This window comes from Bos mutus, chromosome 21 (assembly GCF_027580195.1).
Source record: "Bos mutus isolate GX-2022 chromosome 21, NWIPB_WYAK_1.1, whole genome shotgun sequence".
Classification (NCBI taxonomy): Eukaryota; Metazoa; Chordata; class Mammalia; order Artiodactyla; family Bovidae; genus Bos; species Bos mutus.
In genome coordinates this window covers 26,307,101-26,331,572 of record NC_091637.1, presented here as the reverse complement: position 1 = coordinate 26,331,572, position 24,472 = coordinate 26,307,101, and the positions used below count along the sequence as shown (strand labels likewise).

General features: G+C 47.3%; 1 protein-coding gene across 5 annotated transcripts in view; it reads right to left on the bottom strand.

The window, feature by feature from the left end:
- The window catches only part of IL16 (interleukin 16), a 114,732-nt gene that overhangs the window by 30,344 nt on the left and 59,916 nt on the right, over positions 1-24,472 (bottom strand). For 4 of the 5 annotated variants that reach the window (XM_070358445.1, XM_070358444.1, XM_070358442.1 and 1 more), the window contains exons 4-10: positions 21,761-21,903; positions 20,733-20,843; positions 17,034-17,148; positions 7,900-7,973; positions 6,192-6,408; positions 3,898-4,015; positions 1,352-1,484 (exon numbers count right to left, since the gene is read on the bottom strand). In XM_070358445.1, coding sequence (XP_070214546.1) covers positions 1,352-1,484; positions 3,898-4,015; positions 6,192-6,408; positions 7,900-7,973; positions 17,034-17,148; positions 20,733-20,843; positions 21,761-21,903 — 911 coding nt within the window. Of the gene's footprint in view, positions 1-1,351; positions 1,485-3,897; positions 4,016-6,191; positions 6,409-7,899; positions 7,974-17,033; positions 17,149-20,732; positions 20,844-21,760; positions 21,904-24,472 lie in introns of those variants that run through there. The other variant, XM_070358446.1, reaches the window with a different exon arrangement.

Here is a 24,472-nt window from a genome sequence, read left to right as displayed (position 1 = left end):
TCTTAATAAACTCACTCCCTTCTGAAATGCTCTGTGTCTGGAAATTCTTTTCCAACTCGAGCTTGCACTGCCTCAACGATTCTCCTTCCTCCCAAGTCCACTCCCTTCTCCAGTTCTCTGTTCTGGCTGTGGTGTTGCCTTCACTATCTAAAAATACTCCAGTCCTCCTAGGCTCCCCTCTCTCTTATCCCAAACCTAAGCAGCCAATACATCTCTCTCTCTCTTTTTTTCTAACATCTTAGAATTGAAGACGATTTTTAAAATCCTTGTTGCTTGTCTCTTTCATTTATTTGTTTATTTTTTGGCCATGCCATAAGGCATGTGGGATCTTAGTTCCCTGACCAGGGATTGAAACTGGACCCCCTGCATTGAAAGTGTGGAGTCTTAACCACTGGACTGCCAGGGAAGTCTCCAACCAACAGATTTTGTTGATTCTTCCCAAGTTGCCTCCTGGTGCCCCTTCTGCTCTATTCTCCTCCCACATCTGCTGTTTAATTCAGGCCTCATCATCTGTTTCCTTCCTACAAAAAACTCCAACTCCACCTACTCCATCCTGTCCTCTGCAGAGCAATCAAGGGGTAAAAAGAAAATTCTGAACATGTTACAGCTAGAGCTTCAGACTCCCCTAGCTCGTCACCACCCACAGAATGCAAACACTTAGCGTCCTGTGGAAAGCCCTTGGCATGTGACCCCAATGCCTCACCAAACTCCATTCTCAACTCTCTGCTCCCATCTCTGCACCCCAGTCCCGAGAACCTACCCTTCCCTCCTTCCACGGCAGGTGCCTTCATGACTCTGCAACTTAACTCTGTGTCCCTGCTGCCTGGAATGACTTTCCACAAAGTCTTTGCCTGGAGAAAACTAACTTCTGGTACGTCTTGCTTTTATGTAACCTTCCCTTCTGTATGCCTGTGTTCCATAGTACTGATCACGCTGTATTGCAATGATTTCTCTACCAGTCTCGTGGGAATGCAGGGATCTGGGGGGCAGGACTGTGTGCTATGAGCTCACTCACTTCTCCCTGCGTGCCCAGTGTCCAGCTTCAGAGAGTCACATAGTGGGGACCCGCTGGATGCATGGATGCGTGAATCTCTTCTATCTGTTAACAGAAACTCTGGGTCTATGTTTTCCTGCCCTAGGGCCTGTAACTCATCCATGAGAACCTCCTGAGCTAATGCCAAGTGCCTCAGTGTCTAGGAGCTTGTCATAGGACTTCTGCTGCAGAAACCTATTACTACAGACACTTGGTTCAAACTCAGTTAACAATGTCTACATGTTCAGTCACTTCTTGTTCCCATGGGAATCCTGCGAGAGTGGGCCTAGGAGGGAGAGGATGCCCAGGGGGAGTCACCTGTGGGTCTGGATGGCGGCTAACCATGATGGGGATGGGACCTGGGTTACAGTGACTCAGGATGGCATAGACTTCGTTGAGCGTCATGCAGTGAACGGGGAAGTCGTTGATCTCCACCAGCTCATCACCGCATCTGCAAGAGGCAGCAACAGGGAGCCATCAGGCAGCTCATTCACAGGGCGTGTGCACGGCTGAGTCCCCAAGGTCCCACTTCTGCCTAGGCTGCGTTATGAGACTCCAAATTCACCATGCTGACCAAAGCAGCTCATCACACACACCCTTCATGCATGACCACAAAATGGGAGACAGTGCATCCCAAAGTGGGGCAACATTCACCACAGTTTGTAACTTTTTTCTGCCTTTATCTAACTTAAGCTCAAATGAGATGGAGGGTGTAGTTTAACCAGTGTAATGGATTAACCAATTAACCACAGGTAAACTGATCACGTCCTCTCTTGGGCCTTCTGTGTTCTCATACACAGAATGTTTAAGGGAATGAATGAATGGGATGTGCTAAAAGAGAGAAGAAATCACTGGTTGAGGTACCTGCATGGTGTTCATTCTTATAAGGCAGGAAATGGGTGGGAGACGAGGTAGAAAAAATAAGGCTGCTTTGATAAACAGGGGATTTGTACAAGCCAATTCCCTTGCTTCACACATGGGGAAAATCAGACAGAGTGAAATTATCTCAATACGATCTCACTTAAGGACTAAAAACTTTTTCTGTTAAGTGCCACATAGTAAATATTTACCCCACTCCAGTACTCTTGCCTGGAAAATCCCATGGATGGAGGAGCCTGGTGGGCTGCAGTCCATGGGGTCGCTAAGAGTTGGACACGACTGAGTGACTTCACTTTCACTTTTCACTTTCATGCACTGGAGAAGGAAATGGCAACCCACTCCAGTGCTCTTGCCTGGAGAATCCCAGGGATGGGGGAACCTGGTGGGCTGCCGTCTACGGGGTCGCACAGAGTTGGACATGACTGAAGTGACTTAGCAGTAGTAGCAGTAAATATTTTAGGCTTTGCAGACCATACCATCTTTATGGCAACTCTGCAACTCTGATGTCATAGCATAAAAATAACAGCCTTAGAGAATATGTAAATGAATGAGTACGGCTTTGTTCCAATAAAACGTTATTAAAAAAAAAACAAAAAACAGATGGTGAGCCCTCATTTGCCATCCTCTGCCCTAGCTGGTTATCAGCAGAGCTGGGACTGAAATTTAGGTCTCCTGACACTGATTTCATGGTTCCTGCTGCTGTGGTTGGCTGCTTCTTTCTTCTACATTGCTATTGCAGAGTTGGTTCCCCTTTCTCCTTCTCCTTGCTAAGAAAGCACACATATTCATTGCTGTAAAAGAAGACCATCGCCAGACAGCACCTGATGCCAAGGAAAGTGAAAGTTTGCAAAACAATCCTTATTCAGCTCAAGTCTAAGAGGGAAGACTATCTCAAAAGATTTGGACTAAAGCCATCACTCTGAGCCACTCTGTCCTAGGTGACAGCACAGCAGCTCAGCCAATCAGCTGTCACCCTCCTGCCTAGGATAGCAGCAAACCCATCAATAATTCAAGCTTGTACATACTATAGTGACAGGAAAACCTTTAAAATATGGCCAAACCCTGCTAATTTAGCAAAACCCAAACTCAGTAGAGAAGGTATACATGAAGATATATTATCTGGGATACATATAAATATATAGCATATGTTGCTGTAAACAGTAGCTAAGTCATGTCCGACTCTTTGTGACCCCATGGACTATAGCCCACCAGGATCCTCTGTCCATGGGATTCCCCAGGTAAGAATACTGGAGTAGATTGCCATTTCCTTGCCCCGAGTATCTTCCTGACCCAGGAACTGAACTTGACCCAGGAATCTCCTGCTTGGCAGGCAGATTCTTTACTGCTGAGCTACCAGCATATATCATATGCTCGATGACAGAAGATAAACCATATGTGAATGTGGAACTGAGTATTCTAACAAGTTAAACTGGAATAAAATATTATTACTAGACTCAGATAAGTTGTTAAAAATAAAATTTAGATTTTTACTTCTCTTAGAAGTTATTTGTAAAAAGACATACATGAAATGCTGTATGAAAAATCTTTTGTTTGTGCTACCAAGAAACGGAGTTAATACTATTGATTTGCTTAGTAAGCTTTTTTTTCCATATAGACTACACAGGCAAACCTCCTTGAACCTCCTGTTTATGTCACTATACAATTAACATCAGTTACATCTGAATTAAAGTGTGTTCACTTCATGTTTTCTGTTTCTGGCCATTATTCTCCGAGACAATATCTCTTACATGATGACATGCGTACAAATTCCCCAGGATCTCCTTAAAATGGTGGTTCCGATTCAGTGAGTCGGGGAGGGCCCTGGAATTCTGCATGTCCAAGGGATTCCCAAGGGATGTCAATGCCGCTGGTCCAGGAACCACACTTTGAGGAGCAATTCTAAAGATCTCATCTTCTGATCAATCTCCTGACACACTAAGGAATTCCTGCCTTAAGATCTTTTCCAAAACATAGTCGGGACTTACCGCAGTCGACCGTCCAGATGTGCCACGGATCCTGGAGACAGCGTGTGAACAAAGATGCCAGAAATGCACTGGAAATAGGGGACACTGCACAGTCCGATGCCCAGCCCGACACCAGCCTCTGGAAGGCAGAACAGGGTGGAGGCTGGGGCTTGTGACTGCACTAGACCAGGTGTGCGCTGGTCTGTCAGGGGCCCAAACTTGTCCTGGGTTAGCTGACGTCTCCTATTGATCAATGCAGTCACTCCGTGCATAGTCGCAGAGCATCACTGTGAGCAGGCACTGCTCGAGGGTCAGAAACTAGTGACCAAGGCAGATGAAGATGCTGAGATCAAGCAGGGAAAGAGAAAGAAGGAAGACAGGGAGGGAGAAAGAAAAAAGGGAAAAGGAAAGGAGGAAGGGACGGAAGGAGGGAGGGAAGGAGGGAAGAAAGAGAGAAGATGGGAGAGAGGGAAGAAGGAAGGAGAGCAGGCCAGGTTGCAGAACCAACAAGGAGGCCAGCCAGTATGGCTGGAACATAGCTTGTCATGGAGAGAGTGCTCAGAGTCCCTCAAGGATTTCCAACTGCAATTAGCAGAGCATCAGCCAAAGAGATCAAACCAGTCAATTCTAAAGGAAATCAATCCTGAATATTCAGTGAAGGACTGATGCTGAAGCTCCAAATACTCTGGCCACCTGATGCAAAGAGCCAACTCACTGGAAAAGACTCTGATGCTGGGAAACACTGAGGACAGGAGGAGAAGAGAGTGACAGAGGATGAGATGGTTGGATGGCATCACCAACTCAATGGACATGAATTTGAGCAAACTCTGGGAGGTAGTGAAGGACAGGAAAACCTGGTATGCCGCAGTTCACGGGGTCACAAAGAGTTACACATGACTGAGCAACTGAAAAACAACAACAACAACAAAACTACAAAGGCCTGCAGGTTCTTTCCCTCTGTCCCCATGAAGTGCTGCAAAACCACTTCTCACCCTGCCCACCTTGCTGCAGCAACACTGGCCTTCCCTCTCTCCCAACAATCTGGGCCTGCCGCCTCCTCTTCACCCTCCAGGTCTCAGCCTGGCTACACTCTGGCGGGGAGGGCCTGATGAGCCTGTCCCTGTCAGCATCCACCCCGAGTGGTGAAGGGACTGGATGTTGATCTTCAAATGTCTGTGTGTGAGAGCATCTCAATTCTCTGCCGCAAGTAAGAAAAAGATCCCAGAGAGGGCAAGTGACCTATCCAAGGTCCCAGCAGATTTGCCGTAGAGCTGTAACTCCTGGTCATGTGTGTGTGTGTGTGTGTGTGTGTGTGTATGCATGAGAGAGAGAGACCTGTGTTTGCTTCATTCTGTTTTATTTTAACCACTGCACCAGAGCACACTGACTGAATTGACTGAATTTGGATGCTGTGTCCTGGGTTTCTGTTAACAAACAGAGCCCTAGACCCTGGGGCTAAACAATAATCATAAAACATTGTAAAATCATAAACAGAGACACAGACATAGAGAACAATCATATGGGTACCAAGGGGGAAAGGGAGGTGGGATGAACTGGGAGACTGGGACTGCCATATATACACTACTATGTATAAAGTAGCTAACTAATGAGAACCTAACGTACAGCACAGAAACTCTACTCATTGCTCTCTGGTGATTTAAATGGGAAGGAAATCCAAAAAAGAGGGCATATATGTAAATGTATAGCTTCCCTTGTGGCTCAGAGGTTAAAGCGCCTGCCTGCAATGAGGGAGACCTGGGTTCGATCCCTGGGTTGGGAAGATACCCTGGAGAAGGAAATGGCAACCCACTCCAGTACTCTTGCCTGGAAAATCCTATGGACAGAGAAGCCTTGTAGGCTACAGTCCATGGCGTCGCAAAGAGTCAGACACAACTGAGCGACTTCACTTCACTATAGCTGAATCACTTTCCTGTGCAGCAGAAACTAACACAGTATTGTAAAGCAACCATATGAGTGCTCAGTCGCTTGGTTGTGTCTGACTCTTTGCAACCCCATGGACTGTAGATGGGATTTCCCAGGCAAGAATATTGAAGTGGGTTGATATTGCTTTTTCCAGGGGATCTTCCTGACCCAGGGACCAAATCCACGTCTACTGCATTGGCAAGTGGATTCTTTACCATCTGAGCCACCTGGGAAGCCATAAGGCAACTATACTCTAACAACAAAAATCTGCTTAAGGACAACAGCCTGGCCTGATTCCCCCTAGGAAAGTCTGGGAGACAGCTCAGAAGTGGGGGGTCCAGTCAGAGGGTGGAGGAGGACAGTGAGGCCCCTGGGAGACAACGCCTGCCTACCTTTCTCCAGGGACACCTCCACCAGGATCCTGTCGTTGGGCTTGGTGCTGCTGGCGGGCGCCTCGGGGCTGTCCAGGATGAAGGAGCCGCAGTCCTTTGTGACGCACGTGCTAGAGCTCAGGGAACGGCACAGTGGCGGGGACAGGTGGCTGCCCAGGGAGTGGGGGGCCGTCAGGCGGGTCCTGACCGTGAGGGTGAGCAGACCCTTTTTGGCTTGCTGAAATAGAGAGGGTCACAGCTTCCAGCAGCAGCTCAGGGCAAGGCCGACCTTTTATTTATTACTTTTTTTTGTGAATAACAGTAGCGGAAGAACATGTTTTTGAAGAACATGTAGCAGGGTGTGCGTGTGTGTGATATGGAAACCTGTATATACAGATGCTGTCGATTAGTTGTTCAGACACGTCTGACTCCTGTTGTTCAGTCACGTCTGACTCTTTGGGGCCCCATGGACTGTAGCCCGTCAGGCTCCTCTATCCATGGGATTCTCCAGGCAAGAATACTGGAGTGGCTTGCCATTCCCTTCTCTAGGGTATCTTCCTGACTCAGGGATCAAACCTGTTTTTCCTGCATTGACAGGTGGATTCTTTTTTTTTTTTTTACCATTGAACCACCAGGGAAGCCCATGTATACATTTACATGATATATATTTATATGTCTGAATATGAATACGACATCTTATTTACCACATACATTCCCAGGTGAAAGTGAAAGTTGCTTAGTATTGTCTGACTCTCTGCGACCCCATGGACTATACAGGCCATGGAATTCTTCAGGCCGGAATACTGGAGTGGGTAGCCGTTCCCTTCTCCAGTGGATCTTCCTGACTCAGGAATCAAACTGGGGTCTCCTGCATTGCAGGTGGATTCTTTACCAGATGAGCTATATGGAAGCCCATCCCCAGGTGGCTCAGTAGTAAAGAATCCTCCTGCCAATGCAGAAGGTGCAAGAGACATGGGTTCAATCCCTCGGTTGGAACAATCCCCTGAAGAAGGAATTGGCAACCTACTCCAATATTCTTGCCTGGGAAATGCCATGGACAGGGGAGCCTGGCAGGCTGTAGTCCATGGGGTCGCAAAGAGCTAGACACAACTGAACACGTGTATGAGCACATACCACATATATACATCAGTTCAGTTCAGTTCAGTTCAGTCGCTCAGTCGTGTCTGACTCTTTGCGACCCCATGAATTGCAGCAGTCCAGGCCTCCCTGTCCATCACCAACTCCTGGAGTTCACTCAAACTCACGTCCATTGAGTCGGTGATGCCATCCAGCCATCTCATCCTCTGTCGTCCCCTTTTCCTCCTGCCCCCAATCCCTCCCAGCATCAGAGTCTTTTCCAATGAGTCAACTCTTATATATGCCAAAAAGACAGTCTTGAACTAACTAGTTGGAGACTCAAAAATACCTTTCAGTGACTGTCTTCAAAACTTAAAGCAGATTGTAACAGAAATACGCGGAACGTTTTGAAACAGTGCTATAAACCTTAGATGGTTGATGTGGCCTCAGGCAACAGTCCTGACCACACTGTGATTTCCTGAGTGAGGCCTCTTTTGGGCACTGTGCCAAGATTGGTGTCAGCGGGGTGCCCCACGCAAAGGAGCCCACCATTAGAATGTGTAGGTTTGAAGGAAGTAGGGTGACGTTGGGAGCTTGGCTCCTTTGTCTGGAGGCCTGAGCATTTGGCCATAGAGGGATAACGAACGGTCACCTTGAACTTCTGTAAAGCATCCTGATGTGTCAGTCCAGCCATCGACTCCCCATTGAGTTCCAGAATTTCATCACCTGTTGGGAGAGGGAGGAGGGAGGAATCGTAGCTGAAAAGAGTGTGGCCCCAAGAGGGGCGTTACCCCCACCTTAAACTCTAGTGTGCTCCCTTAACCCCCTGTCCAGCTCTCTGTGTGATGCACAAACCACCACAGAGAACATTACTCACCCAGGTCTCTCCCACTGAGAGGCAGGCAGGGCAGCAGGGCTGGGCCTTCTCTGGCCCCTCTTACGGTCCAGGGTGGGATCCAGGGTCCTTACCCAAGGCCTGGCCCGGTCGGCTCCCTGTCCACCTCCTGGCTTCACCTCTTCCCCTCCCGCCTCAGCCCCTGATGCTGCCCTCTCCCCTGACCATTTGCTGAAACATCGTACACCGGCCTTTCCACTGTCATCTGTGAAGCTCCGTGCTGTTTCCATGGATCTTCTCAACTACAACGTGTGTCTCCTACCTTTTTCAGCTACCATCTCTTTATTTTTTGTTGCACTGGGTCTTTGTTGTGGTCCACAAGCTTTCTTTAGTTGCCATGAGTGGGCTTAGTGGCCCTGTGGCATGTGGGATCTTAGTTCCCTGATCAGGGATTGAACCTGTGTCCCCTGCATTAGAAGGTGGATTCTTAACCACTGGACCACCAGGGAAGTCTCAGCTACTGCCTCAACCTCTCAGTCTCTTCTGATCTTGTGCTCTTGAGGCATGTGGCACCTCCCACTCTCAGAGCTCTCATCACCCCAGTGGTGACTGATAGCCCGAGAGAGTCCCTCCCTGAAGATGGGGCTTTGTAACAGTAGATGCTGTACCCCCAGGGCCAGTTCTGGGTGAGGCCTCCCTAGTACTCAGTAAAAGTGGGTTGGATGTGATGTTTCCAGAATGCCATGAAGATCTTGTCTTACAGAAGAGGAAAGTGAGCTCAGGGAAAGCTGAAGTTCAAATGGTAGTAAGAATTAGGAGGTAGTAAGAATTAGGACTAGGGGCTTTTTACTCCAAGTCCTGTCTCCACAACACTAACACACCTAAGAGAAAAATTTTTTCTGTATCCAGAAATCCATTTTTATGTGCACAGAAAATCACTTTCTCCCATTCACTCAATCTATTCAATACACCAACAGAGAGCACTGTCTCTGTTTTTTTGTTTTGTTTTGTTTGACCACACTGCGAGGCATGTGGGATTTTAGTTCCCCAACCAGGGATTGAACCTGTGCCCTCTGCAGTGGAAGCAGAGTCCACTGGACCGCCAGGGAAGTCCTCTGCCTCTGTATTTTTTACATGACTTTCTGGTCTAATTGCTTTTGCTGAATCTGCAGTCACTTAATTATGGTTCCATTATAGACAATCCATCTTCTTTTCTCTGGTTGTTTTAAATATACTTTTTCATTTGTCTTCAATAGCCTGAATTTTAACTAGGATGTATTGGGGTGCTTCCTCATATTGAAGTTCTGGGCTTTGAAATAATTCTAGAATATTCTTAACCATGCTCTCATCACCTATCACTCCCCTGCTTTCACGATGTTCTTTCTTTCTAGAATTCCCATTAGATATTCTGGACCTTCTCAACCTATTCTCCATGCTTCTCTAGTGCTCATCTTTTTTTCCTCCATTGCTCTGTGTGGCCTCCCTGGATAATTTCCAGCTCACATATTCTCCTGACAGTTGCATTTATCTGCTGTCTAACCCACCCACTGAGGTTTGTTTGTTTTTAAATTTCAATGACTTTCAGTTCAGTTCAGTTCAGTCACTCAGTCGCGTCCATCTCTTTGCCACCCCATGAATCACAGCACACCAGGCCTCCCTGTCCATCACCAACTCCCGGAGTTCACTCAAACTCATGTCCATTGAGTCAGTGATACCATCCAGCCATCTCATTCTCTGTCGTCCCCTTTTCCTCCTGCCCTCAATCCTTCCCAGCATCAGAGTCTTAATGAGTCAACTCTTCGCATGAGGTGGCCAAAGTACTGGAGTTTCAGCTTTAGCATCATTCCTTCCAAAGAAATCCCAGGGCTGATCTCCTTCAGAATTGACTGGTTGGATCTCCTTGCAGTCCAAGGGACTCTCAAAAGTCTTCTCCAACACCACAGTTCAAAAGCATGAATTCTTTAGTGCTCAGCTTTCTTCACAGTCCAACTCTCGCGTCCATGCATGGCCACTGGAAAAACTATAGCCTTGACTAAATGGACCTTTGTTGGCAAAGTAATGTCTCTGCTTTTCAATATGCTATCTAGGTTGGTCATAACTTTCCTTCCAAGGAGTAAGCGTCTTTTAATTTCATGGCTGCAGTCACCAACTGCAGTGATTTTGGAGCCCAAAAAGATAAAGTCTGACACTGTTTCCACTGTTTCCCCATCTATTTCCCATGAAGTGATGGGACCAGATGCCATGATCTTCATTTTCTGAATGTTGAGTTTGAAGCCAACTTTTTCACTCTCCACTTTCACTTTCATCAAGAGGCTTTTTAGTTCCTCTTCACTTTCTGCCATAAGGGTGGTGTCCTCTGCATATCTGAGGTTGATATTTCTCCTGGCAATGACTTTACTTTTTTTAATTTCTAAGTTATTTTTTCACATTTATCTTTTCATTGTGTTCTATTCTTTCCTTATTGTTTTCAGTTACTTCTTTTATTTTTTCAGCATATTATACACTGAGAAATAATTACCACAATATTGTTGTTGTTCAGTCGCTAAGTCATGTCTGATTCTTTTTGACCCAATGGACTGCAACACGCCAGGCTTTCCTGTCCTTCACCACCTCCAGGAGTTTTCTCAAACTCATAATCTAGTTAATATTAGTCACCACACCTGGTTACAAGTTGATTTTGTTGTTGTTGTTGTTGTGATGAGAAAACTTTCAAGATCTACTATCTAAAGAGGGGTGTGGTTGTCAAAGCAGTGGAGGGCTGGAAGAGGGAAGGAGTGGAGTTTGGGATTGGCAGATGCAAACTAGTATATACAGGATGGATAGACAGGAAGGTCCTACTGCACAGCACAGGGAACTACACTCAATATCCTGTGATAAACCGTAATGGAGAAGAGTATGAAAAAGAATATGTGTATCGCTGAGTCGCTTTGCTATACAATAGAAATTAGCACAACACTGTAAATCGTCTATACTTCAATACAATTTTTTTAAAAAGCTCTACTCTCTTAGCAACTTTCAAACGCACAATATAATATTATTAACTAAAGTCACCATGATTTATTCATTTTATAACTGGAAGTTTATGGCTTTTGACCACCTTCATCAACTTTGCCCGCCTCATGAGCAACCACCCATTTATTCTCTGAGTCTGTGAGTTCAGGTTTTTTGTTTTGTTTTCAGTCCACATGTAAGTAAGATCATGTACTGTCTTTCTCTGTCTGATTTATCTCACACAGCATAATGTCTTCAAGGTCCATCCATGTTGTCCTAAGCGGCAGGATTTAATTCTTTTTATGACTGAAAAGTTATAGTCTTTATTTTCAACTCATTTCAAGGGGAGCTTGTTTTCTAGTGGAACTCCCATAGCCCTCAGACTGCTAACTTTTATTTTTTCCCTTTTTTTTCCAGTAGGCACACAGGGGTCTCAGGGCTGGTTTAGGACTAGTTGTAACATTAGCTCTGTGGCGTGGAAGTGCTGAGACCCAGGTTCTGATGGGAAAGCTGCAGACTCACCCAGACACAGACTGACTCTTTGTTTTCTTGAGGGAGATGTCTTTCTTCCACCCAAGAGCCAAGGGCAAAGTTATGTTTCCTCCTTGCTTCCCTTGGCTTGCTGGCTCATGAGCATGAAGGCTTTCTGCAGGTTCTCAGAGGTTCCCAGGGCCCATGGCCACCTCCCCTGTCCCTGTGTGGGCATCAAACCCCAGTCCTTGGGCCTTATGCCCCATAAGCAGCTTCCTGTGCTACTGACAGGGACAGAGAGAAGAGACAAAGTAGGTGATTAAATAGTTAATTCCACTTGGGGACTGTGAGTAGAAAAAATATGGGAGACCCTGTCAGCTAATGATTACTCAGGAAAGCAGGTTTGCTTAACCAAGCAGTCTTGTTTAGCAACAAAACCATGCGACAGAAGCAGGAGACGTGCCCCCAAACAGTGAAACAACAGTGGCGTGAGCCCACATCCTGCCCAGTGAGCTCAGTAAGGTAATGATCCCTAGGACACGCTCTCTGCACACATGAAAAACAGTAATTTGTGGACCTAACTTGACCTGCAGGGAGAAGAAAACTTGCCTGCCCAACCTGGAAGAGGAACTGATGATGGACGCATGACGTCTACTCAAAAAAGAGAAAGAAGATCTTCTCCTCCTCCCCACATTTCCTTATTATTATAAAACTGTAGCCCAGTAAGTCTCAGGGGGTGGCATTTCTCACCTGCCCATCTATAGAACTCACAAGTGTCCTATTCTAATAAACCACTTCTTATCTACTACTTTGTCTCTCACTGAATTCTTTCTGTGCTGAGACATAAAGAACAATGGTACCAGAGCTCTTTGGAGCCCTGGAAATGACACCCGTCAGTTTCACTATCACATCATCAATTCCTGGGAAGGTCATGCTTAAGATCAAGTGGTTTCTTTGTGTCTGAGAAGCTGGGTGTTTCCATTTCTTTCTCTAAAGTTTGAATGTGCTATTTTGTCCAATGTGTCTGTGACAATAAAAGGGATGGGGAGAATATTCAAATCAGCTTAATATGTTCAGTTGCTAAAACTAGAGGAGAAAAACAAAAGGCTCAGTCCTCTTCCTTAGAAGATGCCAAGTTGAGGAATGAAAACTGACAAATTAAAAAAATAATCACAATATAACTAAGTGCATGCTGAAGGAAGGATTTATAAAGGCCATACTTCATACTTCACTACCCATTCTTCATTACGCAAAATCCTGAACTTGTTTTCAAATTATTAGAAGGTCCATCTTAAGGGAGCCACAGAGCCCAACTCTGGAACCTCCAGAGTCTTTATTCCTTATTTGGTCATTTTTGGTGGAAGGTGTTTAGCCTCGGTTTTGCCATATAAATCTTACACAATCATTTTTTTGCAAGGGGAATACAGATGAAACATTATCAGCCTTGATCTGGACACAATAGTTTTGTTGCACCTGTCAACTACAAAGTGGCACCTGCCAAGGGCATCTGCCATCTGCCTCTGAGGAGATTGAACCCTGTGCTGCTGCAGCTGTTGACCTTTGACACGTCCTGAAGGGAGTCCAGGGTAGAGAGTGAGGCTCTTTGAGCTCCCGGGAAACTGGTGGAACAGATCTTTATAGATTGATATTTTCAGGAACTGATTTTATGACCCCAATCCTCACATTTCCTCATATCTAGAAAAGCACTAAGTCCTTTCACGGTGACATTAGCTCCTCGTGACTAGCAGAAAACCTCTTGTAAAATAAGTGCTTGATTGCACCGAACACCTCCTTCACCAAATCTTATATACTTACCTGCCCCCACTGCCTCTTTGGAGCAGTCTCTCAGAACTATGTGAGGTGCTGTCTCCTGGGCTGCAGTCCTCATTTTGCCCCAAATGAAACTTAACTCCACCTCTCACATTGTGCATCTTCTTGTTTTCAGTCGACACAACAGATATATCCCCTGTGAATTCTTTTCTTTAAAAAAATTATTCATTCATCCATTTATTTGTGCCTGTGCTGGGTCTTTCTTGGTACATGGGCTTTTGTCTAGTCGTCAGGGGCTGCTCTCTAGTTGTGGGGCGTGGATTTCTTATTGTGGTGGTTTCTCTAGTTGCAGAGCGTGAACTCTGGGGTGAGAGGGCTTCCATAATTGTGTCACACGGGATTAGTTGCTCCTCAGTATGTGGGATCTTCCCCGACCAGGGATCGAACCTGTGTCTCCTGCATTGGCAGACAGATTCTTCACCGCCGAGCCACCAGGGAAGCCCCTCGAGGCCCTATTCTTAAGCTTCTCTTTTGAGAGAAGTTACAAAAGGGGATTCAGTCAATTATCTGAGGCTAGAATCGAGGACTGCAAACTAGCTGAGTGTCTTTTTCACCGAACTCTTATGATTACTACGAACTAAGGGAGACAAATACCTGGAAAGAAAATCCATGAAGCTGGTTTCTCCTGGCCACTTCAGTTCCTCCTCCATCTTTTATTCAAACACAGAAAAGTTCACCAGATATAAATCAGAGTCTCAAGATCCTGATCTACTTTCTTCTTTTTCTTTCAGGGACTCCTCTGGATTCAGTTATTCCCCTAAAGCTGTGCCTCAGCCCTCTTCACTCACTCTTCCCTGCCTCCTTTATCCACTCTATAACTTCAGCTATTTTCCACATGACCCTAAAAACAATTCAACAAGCTTAAGTCCCTTCTTGAACTGGGACCCAAATTCTCATTCGCCTGTTGGACTGCGCCACCTAGTGGTCACCTGGAGACCTGACTCCACTCTGCTGTTTAAACCTGAATATCTTCATTTGGTCCTCTTCCTTCACCTTCTTGTGTGGTTGCTGTTCAGTCACTAAGTCGTGTTCAACTCTTTGCAACCCCATGTACTGCAGCACACCAGGCTTCCGTGTCCTTCTCCTGGAGTTTGCTCAAACTCATGTCCATTGAGTTGGTGATGCTACCCAACCATCTCACCTTCTGTCACCCCCGATCCTCCTCAATCTTTCCCAGAATCAGGGTCTTTTCCAATGAGTTGGCTGTTCGCATCAGGTGGCCAAAGTATTGGAGTTTCAGCTTCAGAATCAGTCTTTCCAATGAATATTCAGGGTTGATTTCCTTTAGGATTGATTGGTTTGATCTCCTTGCAGTCCAAGTGACTCTCAAGAGTCTTCTTCAGCACCGCAGTTTGAAAGCATCAATTCTTTGGCACTCAGCCTTGTTTATGGTACAACTCTCATATCCATACATGACTACTGGAAAAACCATAGCTTTGACTAGATGGACCATTGTGGGTAAAATGATGTCTCCGCTTTTTAATATGCTGTCTAGGTTTGTCATAACTTTTCTTTTAAGGAGCAAGCATCTTTTAATTTTGTGGCTGCAGTCATTGTCTGCAGTGATTTTGGAGCCCAAGAAAATAAAATCTGTCATTGTTTCCACTTTTTCCACATCTATTTGCATGAAGTGATGGCACTGGATGCCATGATCTTTGTTTTTTTTTTTTCCCGTTTTTTGAATGTTGAGTTTTAAGCCAGTTTTCTTCACTCTCCTCTTTCACCCTCATCAAGAGGCTCTTTAGTTCCTCTTCACTTTCTGGCATTAGAGTTTTATCATCTGCATATCTGAGGTTGTTGATATTTTTCTGGGCAATCTTGATTCCAGCTTGTGATTCATCCAGTCCTCCGCCTCCTATTCTATGTAACTCATCATTGTTCTCTAATTTACTAAGATCAGACAACTTCAGGGGTTCTCTGGCCTCATCTGCCACTGCCACAGAAGCCACTGCTTTACCCTTCAGCATCTTTCTCTTCCCAAGTTTACAGCCTCAGGGAAGACCCTGAAGAGCTAGGAGCCTGGCTCTTAAAATAGCTTCTAAACTGGTTTTACTGTTTCTGGTGTCTGGCCAGTCCACTTCATCTTACACTCAGCTTCCTGAATCATCTTAAAAAAAAAAACAAATAAAAAAACCCTGGTCCTGGCCAGTCCCTCCCAAATTAGAAAAAGGTTCCAACACTCCCCACTGTCCATATAATAAAATCCATATGCATAACCCTGTATAATGTTACAGTTGGCAAACTTTTTCTATAAAGAGCCAGACAGAAAATGTTTTAAACTTTGCAAGCACAAGCTGTCTGTAGAAACTACTCAATGCTGCCTAAGAGCAGCTGTAGACCAGAGGTCAATGAGTGAGCACGGCTGTGTCCCAGTAAAGCTCTTCTATGGAGACTGAAATCTGAATTTAATTTGTCACAAAAGCATCAAAACCTCTTTTGACTTTTTTTCAACCATTGAAGAAATAGGGAAACTGTCCTTCATTCGTGAGCCTTATAAACATAGGCAGTGGCCCAGATGTGGCCTGCAAGGCTCTAGTTGGTCAACCCTACCCTGAACAAGTTAGATTATTAAAGGTGGTAAGGCTCCCAGCAAAGTGTGCAGAAACTGGCCTGATAGGGAAGAGAAGGAAGGTTGTGAGGTCTCTTGTCTTTAAAGATCCATTTGTAGCCCAGTGTCAGGCCTGCACGGTTTTCAGTCTGCTCCGTGACCATCTGCTCCCAAATTCTGCCTTCCAGTTAGAACATGGGGTCAAGTGTCTTATCCAATAACTGGTGGGTGACTGTGGGGTGGGACTGGGTGGGGAGAAAACTCTCCCCTCCAGGACAAGAAGACAGAGAGGGGCACTTGGGGAGCATCTCAGGTCCTTCAACCCCTTTCTCTCAGGGGCTTCCCTCCCCAGAAGAGATGAATAAGCTGAAGGGAGATAGTTGATAGCACAGGTGGGCAGAAGGGGAAGGAGGGCAGTGGGGTGGACCATTAGCTCCTCAGTAGAAGGACCCCATCTGATAATTCTCTGCATTCCTAGAGTCCAGAACAGGACAGGCTCGCAGAGAACATTCACCCAACTCATTAGAGCACTGGGCCTGGCTCCCCATGGTTGTGGGCTGGGGTGGGCAGACAACAGAAAAGAAACAGGATGTCAATGGGAGCGGGGTGCCAGCAACTGAGAGGAGCCTTGAAAAGCAAAGGCAGCAATAGGAATGCAAGGGGCAGAGCACATGCCTTGGTCCTCTGTCCCAGGCCAGTGATAGACTGAGGGTGCAAACACACCCAGCCAACGGGCCAGGCATGACAGAGCCATCACGGCCGTGTATCCCACTGCTTGCAGACTCTCTGCAGAATCCATGCAAGCTGGATTCTGAAGGCTTGAGACACATGTTACGTTCCCAAGAGCTTCTACCAGGGCTTCCCTAGTGGTCCTGAGGTTAAGATTTTGCCTTCCAATGCAGGGGATCTGGGTTCGATTCTTGGTTGGGGAATTAAGATCCCACATGCTTCACAGCCAAGAAACCAAAACATAAAACAGAAGCAATTTTGTAATAAATTCAATAAAGACTTTAAAATGGCCCACACAAACAGTGTCTACTGGAAGCCTGGGGAGCCTGGGGATTCTCTTTCGATTCCTCAAACGTCACCTAGTAAAGCCTCAGAGATCTACCTTCTTGTAGCCTTCCATCAGCTGCTGCTGCTCCCCCTGCAAAGATGGTTTTAACGTAAATTCCAATGGGGCCATAAATGCTGTCCTTGCCTCCAACAATGCTGAAGCCCAGGCCCTGGGAAAGAAGAGGAGAAGGTCAGACTGAGGCATGTTCCATGCCATTCATTGGGGTTTCCCAGTGGCTCAGTGATAAAGGAACCCACCTGCTAATGCAGGAAATCCACATTCGATCCCTGGGTGGGGAAGATCCCCTGAGAAACGAAATGGCAACCCCCTGCAGTATACTTGCCTGGGAAATCCCATGAACAGAGATGCCTGGTGGGTTATAGTCCATGGGGTCGCAAAGAGACATGACTAAACAACAACAACAACTTCCCAAGGAGGCTTAGCCTGGGTTGCAGGGAGCTCCTCTTGAGACTGTGAGCTCAGGGAGGCAGTGGGTGCATCTTATTTGTCAGGGTCTGGTCTCCGGAGGCAGACGCTCAGGAAATATATGTTGTAGAGTGAAGGCATGAACACTGGCTGGAGGCTGGGCCTCTGGATTCAGCTCACAAGCATGTCAGGGCGTGGTCAGCATCATGGCTCCCAGGAAGATCCCTCCAAGTGATGGCTGCCGGGTATCAGCATCACTGCGGCTGGGCAGTTTCTCCTAGGCTCCTCAGAGAAGTTCATGCATCACCCAGCATCACAGAGGCGGCAGGCCTGAGAGCCACCTTCATATCCTAAGAGAACCCAGTGAGCAGGGGCCAGACAGGAAAGCAGTGTGGACACAGTGCTGGTGTGAGCTTCTGGTGAAGGTGGTGGGTGTTGCAGGACCGGGAGACCAGTGGTGTCCAGGAGAAGCACAGTGGTAGGAAAATGAGAAAGCGGGTTGGGCTTCTGTTTGGGCTCCCAGCTTCTTCCTGGCTGAAATAATTGCTCTAGACCCAAACTTTCACCTGCCCTAGTGAGGCAGGATGATCCAGTGGACAAGAACAAGAGCCCGGGGTCAGAAGGTCTTGGTCACTGTCATGGTTCAGTTGCTCACTAACCAAGTGATCTTGGCAAGTCCTGTGAGTCCCAGATTCTCAGCTCCTTGTCTACGTTGTTATTCAGGCATCAGTCGTGTTTGACTCTTTCCGACCCCATGGACTGTAGCCCGCCAGGCTCCTCTGTCCATGGGATTCTCCAGCAAGAATACTGGAGTGGATTGCCATTTCCTTCTCCAGGGGATCTTCCCGACCCAGGGATCAAACTCAGGTCCCCTGTATAGGCAGGTGGATTCTTGATTGCTGAACCACCAGGTAAGCCCTCCTCATCTATTAGCAGAAAATAATAGGGTTTTGTAACAGTTAATGGAAGGATCCCTGCAAATCCCCTGGTGCTGTGCCTGTGTTTTGGCAGCTGCTTTTGTGGTTTGACTTTAGGTTAAAGCGTCTGCCTGCAATGCGGGAGACCCAGGTTCAATCCCTGGATGGGGAAGATCCCCTGGAGAAGGAAATGGCAACCCACTCCAGTATTCTTGTCTAGAGAATCCCATGGAGGGAGGAGCCTGGTAGGCTACAGTCCATGGGGTTGCAAAGAGTCGGACACGACTGAGCTACTTCACTTCTTCTACCTCAAGTGCTGGTGGATACTTCCAGCTCTGCTTCCTCCTCCTCAACTCAGTTCTGGCCTCACTCCTACTCATGCCTGTTAATGATGAGGTCTTGGGTGTGGAGGTTATGTGAGGGAGACAGTGGGAGGCCTGCCCTATTTCTGAAGCCACCACTCCTGCTCTGCACTCCAGGCTTCCTATGCCAAATACCTTCCTGCTTCCCATCAAGGCTGATTCAACCTGCTCAGTGATGCATACACCCATGGAGTCTACTCACTGACTGTACAGTCTGCGCACACTGAGATAACTGACACCATTTTTAATCATCTTTGCTAGAGGGTTGGTACCCTTTTCCATTCTGCCTTCCTTTTTATATGTATACAACTTTTATTTTTTAGGCCGTGCCATGCACACATAGAATCTTAGTTCCCCAACCAGGAATCGAACCCTCGCTCCTTGCATTGAAAGCACAGACTCTTAACTGCTGGACACCAGGGAAGTCCTTGCCTTCTTTTGAGCACTGCAAAAGACAATCTCAAAAACAATCTCAAAGTTGATGGTATTAAAATGCATCTGCCCAAATGCAAGAGATGATGAAGGACAGGGAAGCCTGGCATGCTACAGTCCATGGGGTCACAAAGAGTCGGACACGACTGAGCAACTGAACAACAAAAAATGCAAGAAGGTAAGAGCATTGTGATTTACAAATCAGGAAGAGAAGCTGTTTGGAGAAAATTGGGCACTGGAGAGAGTGGCTCCCTTGTGACTAGAGGGACAGTTATCTTAGCTCTTCCCACTGGTTCCTCCTCGTTTCTCTGCTGAGCTCCCAGGAGATAGAAGTGATGAGGGGTGGAGAGGACTTTAGACGTGTGGAACCTTCCTCTAGGAAGACCATTTTGGTGAATAGCTTCTCACACCACATGCCAAAATCATGAGGTGGGTAGAAACCCACTCTTCCATTAAGCATCGAGGTCACTTGGGCTGGCCTGAGAACTCTGCAGCAGCAGCCGTGTCCACCTCAGAAGTTCTTCGGTGCCCATGTCATCTCCTTGCTCGGGGCAGCATGGTCTGTGGGGCGTGCCCAGAGCACTGGGGCTGTCCCACCACCTCTACTGCTTTTCTCCTTATCTTTCAGTATTTCTCGACTGTGAGGCAAAAATCAGTCTGCATATCTGAATTCGGGGAGACACATGGACTGAATGGGTGTTCCCCCCATCAAATCAATACATTAGGGGGAAACTTTCAGAGGTGACTAGGCCATAAAGGTGGAGCCCTCATGAAGGGGGCAGGGGCAAGACAGGAGGAGGAGATGAAGAAGCACAACCACTGTATATGAAATATGTCGGCTATAAGGAGACATTGCACAGCACAGGGAACAGAGCCAATATTTTACAGTAATTGTGAACAGAATACAATCTTTAAAAATTGTGAGTCACTATGTTGTATACCTGAAACATATAATATTGTACATCAACTATGTGTGTGCTCAGTCGCTCAGTCGTGTCCGACTCAGCGACCCAAGGACTGTAGCCTGCCTTGGGTTACAGTCCTCTGTCTGTAGGCTCCTCTGTCCATGGGATTCTCCAGGCAAGAATATGGGAGCAGGTTGCCATGCTCTCCTCTAGGGGATCTTCCCGACCCAGGGATCAAACCTGGGTCTCTTGCATTGCAGGCAGCTTCTTTACCAACTTAGCCACTGTAAAATCAGGGAAGAAGTCCTCAACATGCATGGCAACTGCCAGCACCTTCAACTTCGACTCCCAGCCTCCAGAGCCATGAGAAATAAACATAAGCTGTTTAAGCTGCCCAGTCTAAGGTATTTTTGTTACAGCACCTGAACTGACCCTGACGATGATTTGAACTGAATCAATTTCAAAATAGGGTAAAACTATTTTCAAAAACAGCAAACCAGGGACAAACTGGGGAACATTCATCTTCCTATGACCTGCTCTGTGCAGAGCTAGGTTGCCTACCCCTTCCTGAGCCTGCTCGCATGAGAGCATCTGACACCCCTGTTCTAAGCCCGGATCCCCAGCCCCTGTCCCCATCCCCACTGTGACATGACAGCTCCTTGGGAACACGTGTTCATCTAGGAGCCTCCCCTGGCCATGGTCCTTGCTCACCTTGGCCTGGCCCTTCATCAGCACGATGTTGGAGATGACAGATGCCTGGAGGCCCCCTGAGGGCTGCACGAGCTGAGCTGTGCTGAGCGACCGTGTCGGTCTTGACAAGCCCTAGAAAAAGGGTGAGGTGGAGAGAGGATGAGTCCAAGGATGTCAGCTCACTCCCCCAGGAAGGGGGAAAGCCCACAGAGAAAACCCTGATGCCTGCTCTTCTGAGTGTCTGCCGCATGGGGGCTGCAGTGAGGTGAATGTAGGGTGGATGGTTGGGAGTCCAGTGCAAGGGTCTGTTTTGGTGGCCCCAGGAGACATCTTTGCTGAGCCCAGGCTCCTTTTTGACCAGCAGCCAGATGCTCACTAAGATTTGTTACAGGAGTGAGTCCCGAGTCACAGATCACACATCACAGACCACAGACAGTGAGTCCTATACTCAGAGTCCCCAGCAGAGGCTGGGAGGTCAATGGCCGAGAATGTCCTCAACAGAATCCAAGACACATTTACTGAGACCCTCATCTGGGCCAGAAACAGGGTGGTGGGCAGAGGGTCAGGAACCCCAAGATGTGGGACTTCCCTGGTAATCTGGTGGTTAACAATCTGCCTTCTGATGCCAGGGACGCAGGTTAGATTCCTGGTCAGGGAACTAAGATCCCACATGCTTGCAGTGGAGTCGAATAAATAAATAGAACTCTTTTTAAGAATTGTTTTTAAAAATATGAACTCCCATGCCTTCCTTAACTTGCCCCCACTTCCCTCAACGACCGCTTAGGGTCACTGTACAGATGAAATTAAGGGATCCACGTAAAGCCCCACTTCAGGGTCTGCACAGGTGGAGTGTTCTCTGCCCGTGAGATCCTAACAACATGGAAGCAGCTGTGGGAAGTGGTCACAGGTGACCATTCCTCATGTGGTTCTCTGCCCCCAAGCCAGCTCCTCACCACTGTAGCCCTGTGGACATCAAACCGCCAGGAAGGCTCTTCAAGCAGTCTTCCCCTCGCTCCCTCTTCTCGGGCCTCCCTGCCCTTCGTTCTTACCACAGCCTTTGCTGCGGGAAAGTCCAGTTGTTGAGAGAGAGACTTCCTGCCGCTGCAGAGGGAATAAGGCTGCCTATCCGCCGAAGCCGCTGACTTCTTGGTTGTTGGAAAATCCATCTCTCCTGTGCAATAGGGATTGACACCTAACCCAGGAGAGGAAAGAAAGGGAGAAATCATTTGTGCTCTCAGTGAAGCTCAAGATAGAACGTCGTCCTCGCCCATGGCCAGCCCTCACAAGCTGGGGGCCAGAGTGAACTTGAAGCATGGAGCGCCCAGCGCTGGGTACATGATAGGGAGGGCAGAGGAAGAAGTAGGCGGTATTCTGGCTACCTTCGTCCATGCTGTGTGCTCCACGGGGTGAGGGTGGGACTGTCACTTCCATTTCAACTCAGCTCAACTTAGTGAGGGTTGATGTGGCCTCTCCTACGTGTCAAGTAGGATGCTGGGTCCTCAGGAAACCACAATGATCTGTCAGCTCCAGTCCCTGCTGCCGGGGGTGAGGAGGGGGGCATTTCAAGAGAGAGGAGGAAAGCAGAAATGATGCCCCATACAGGCAGGGCCAGAGGAGAGATGGGGCAGAAGCCTGGGTGATCTGCCTCTTACACACACATTTGCACACAGGCACATAAAGAGTCATGTCTGATTCTTTGTGACCCCATGGACTGTAGTCCACCAGGCTCCTCTGTCCGTGGGATTCTCCAGACAAGAATACTGCAGTGGGTTGCCATGCCCTCCTCCAGGGGATCTTCCCAACCCAGGGATCAAACCGGGGTCTCCTGCATTGGCAGGTGGATTCTTTACCATTGCGGGACCAGGGAAGGCCACACACCCCTAACACAGGCAGGCAAAGAGTCAACTCTTGAGTCCTTGGGGATCTAAGAATATGCATGGCAATCATCTTCTCTTCCTTTAGGGGGAAACTCAGACTTCCTTTTACCCCACTAGGAAATCTACCCTACTGCTTTCAGCTGGAAAAATCTTCAGAGATTATCTGCCATGGCTCCTCGCTGTCTAAGACCAGTGCTTCCCAACTGAAATACAATGCAAGTCATATATGTAATCTGAAATTTTCTAGTAGCCACATTTTTAAAAGTAAAAGAAAAAGAGTTTAATGTTAATAATTTTTTTTTTTTTTTTTTTTTTTTGGTCATGCTTCACAGCTTGAGGGATTCTAGTTCCCTGACCAGGGATCAAACTCGTGTCTCCTGCAGTGGAACTGGAGAGTCTTAACCACTAGACTTCCAGGGAAGTCCCTAATATTTTATTTAGTTCAATGTACCTAAACTCTGTCATTTCAACATATAAATAATCTGCAAAGTTATTAATGAGGTATTTTGCATCTTTTCTTTAGTTTTGTGCTTAGTCTTTTAAATGCGCACATTTTTTACCCTTCTGAGCGTCTCCATTTGGATAAGCCACATTACAAGTGAGAAGGATGTGGACACTGGCCACCGTACTGGACGTCAGGCACCCAAAGAAGGGCGGGGCTTTCCTAGTACACAAGTGGCTTTGGTGGGAAATTTCCCAAGATAAAGATGTGAAATTGGTGGTGGTTCAGAGGGAAGAAGGCAGGTTGGCAGAGAGTTTTGGTTTGCATTTATTCTTGGGGTAGGAAAGACTTAAGTTGCTTTATAGGCTGGAGACAGGAAGCCACTACCCAGAGTGGGCTGAGAAAATGGAACACAGTGGGGTTTCATGGAGATGTGAGATCCCTAAGGGAGGAGGAGGAAAGGGACGAAGGCCTGGGGGAGAAAGGAGGTGTCGTGGTTCACTGGTGGTCCGAGTGGCTGGGGAAACATTCCCCTGCGAGGGCAGCTGCTCCCAGCATCTCTCCACACTAGGAGGTGGTTCTCCCCAACTCACAGGGACCAACTGCCCCCAGAGGGGCCAGGAGAGAGAGGAAGCTGAGAGCTTCAGAAAACCACACTCCAGAAAGAGGGGACAAAGATTCACGGGGCAGAGTTGGGAAATGGAGCTATAGATGATCCTAAATCTGCCTGGGCATCATGTTTTTTTTTTTTAATATATACTTTTGTTTATTTATTTATGGCCATGCTGGGTCTTTGTGGCTGTGTAGGCTTTTCTCTAGTTGCAGCAAGCAATGGCTACTCTCTGGTTGTGGTGCATGGACTTCTCATTGCGGTGGCTTCTCTTGTTGCAGAACACAGGCTGTAGGGTGCATGGGCTCAGTAGTTGCGGCTCCCGGGCTCTAGAGCACAGGCTCAGCAGTTGTGGTGCATAGGCTTAGTTGCTCCCAGGTATGTGGGATCTTCCCAGACCAAGGATCAAACCCACATCTCCTGCATTGGCAGGTGGACTGTTAACCAGTGAGCCAACAAGGAAGCCCAGGCAACATATTTATTGAATGTTTTATCATAAGTGGCTCAAATTTCAATGCCCCACCCAGACCTGCTGAATCCACGCCTGTACAGATGGGGTCTGGGGAGTCTGTGTGCTTATCAGGCTCCCCTGGCGGTGTGTCCAGTGGTCTTTTGGGGAAACTCAAAAGTCCAATCCTTACTTTATCATGAGGAAATGGATCCCAGTTTCCCATTCTCCTGCCCTCAGCAGGGCAAGGGGACTACCATATGAAGAAGGGCAGCAGTGCATGGCTTGGGTTCAGGGAATATGGACAAGCAAACACGTGGCCAACTTGGATCAGCCTATAGGACAGAAGCACCTAGAGCCACAGGCCGGCACCATGGGAGCAAG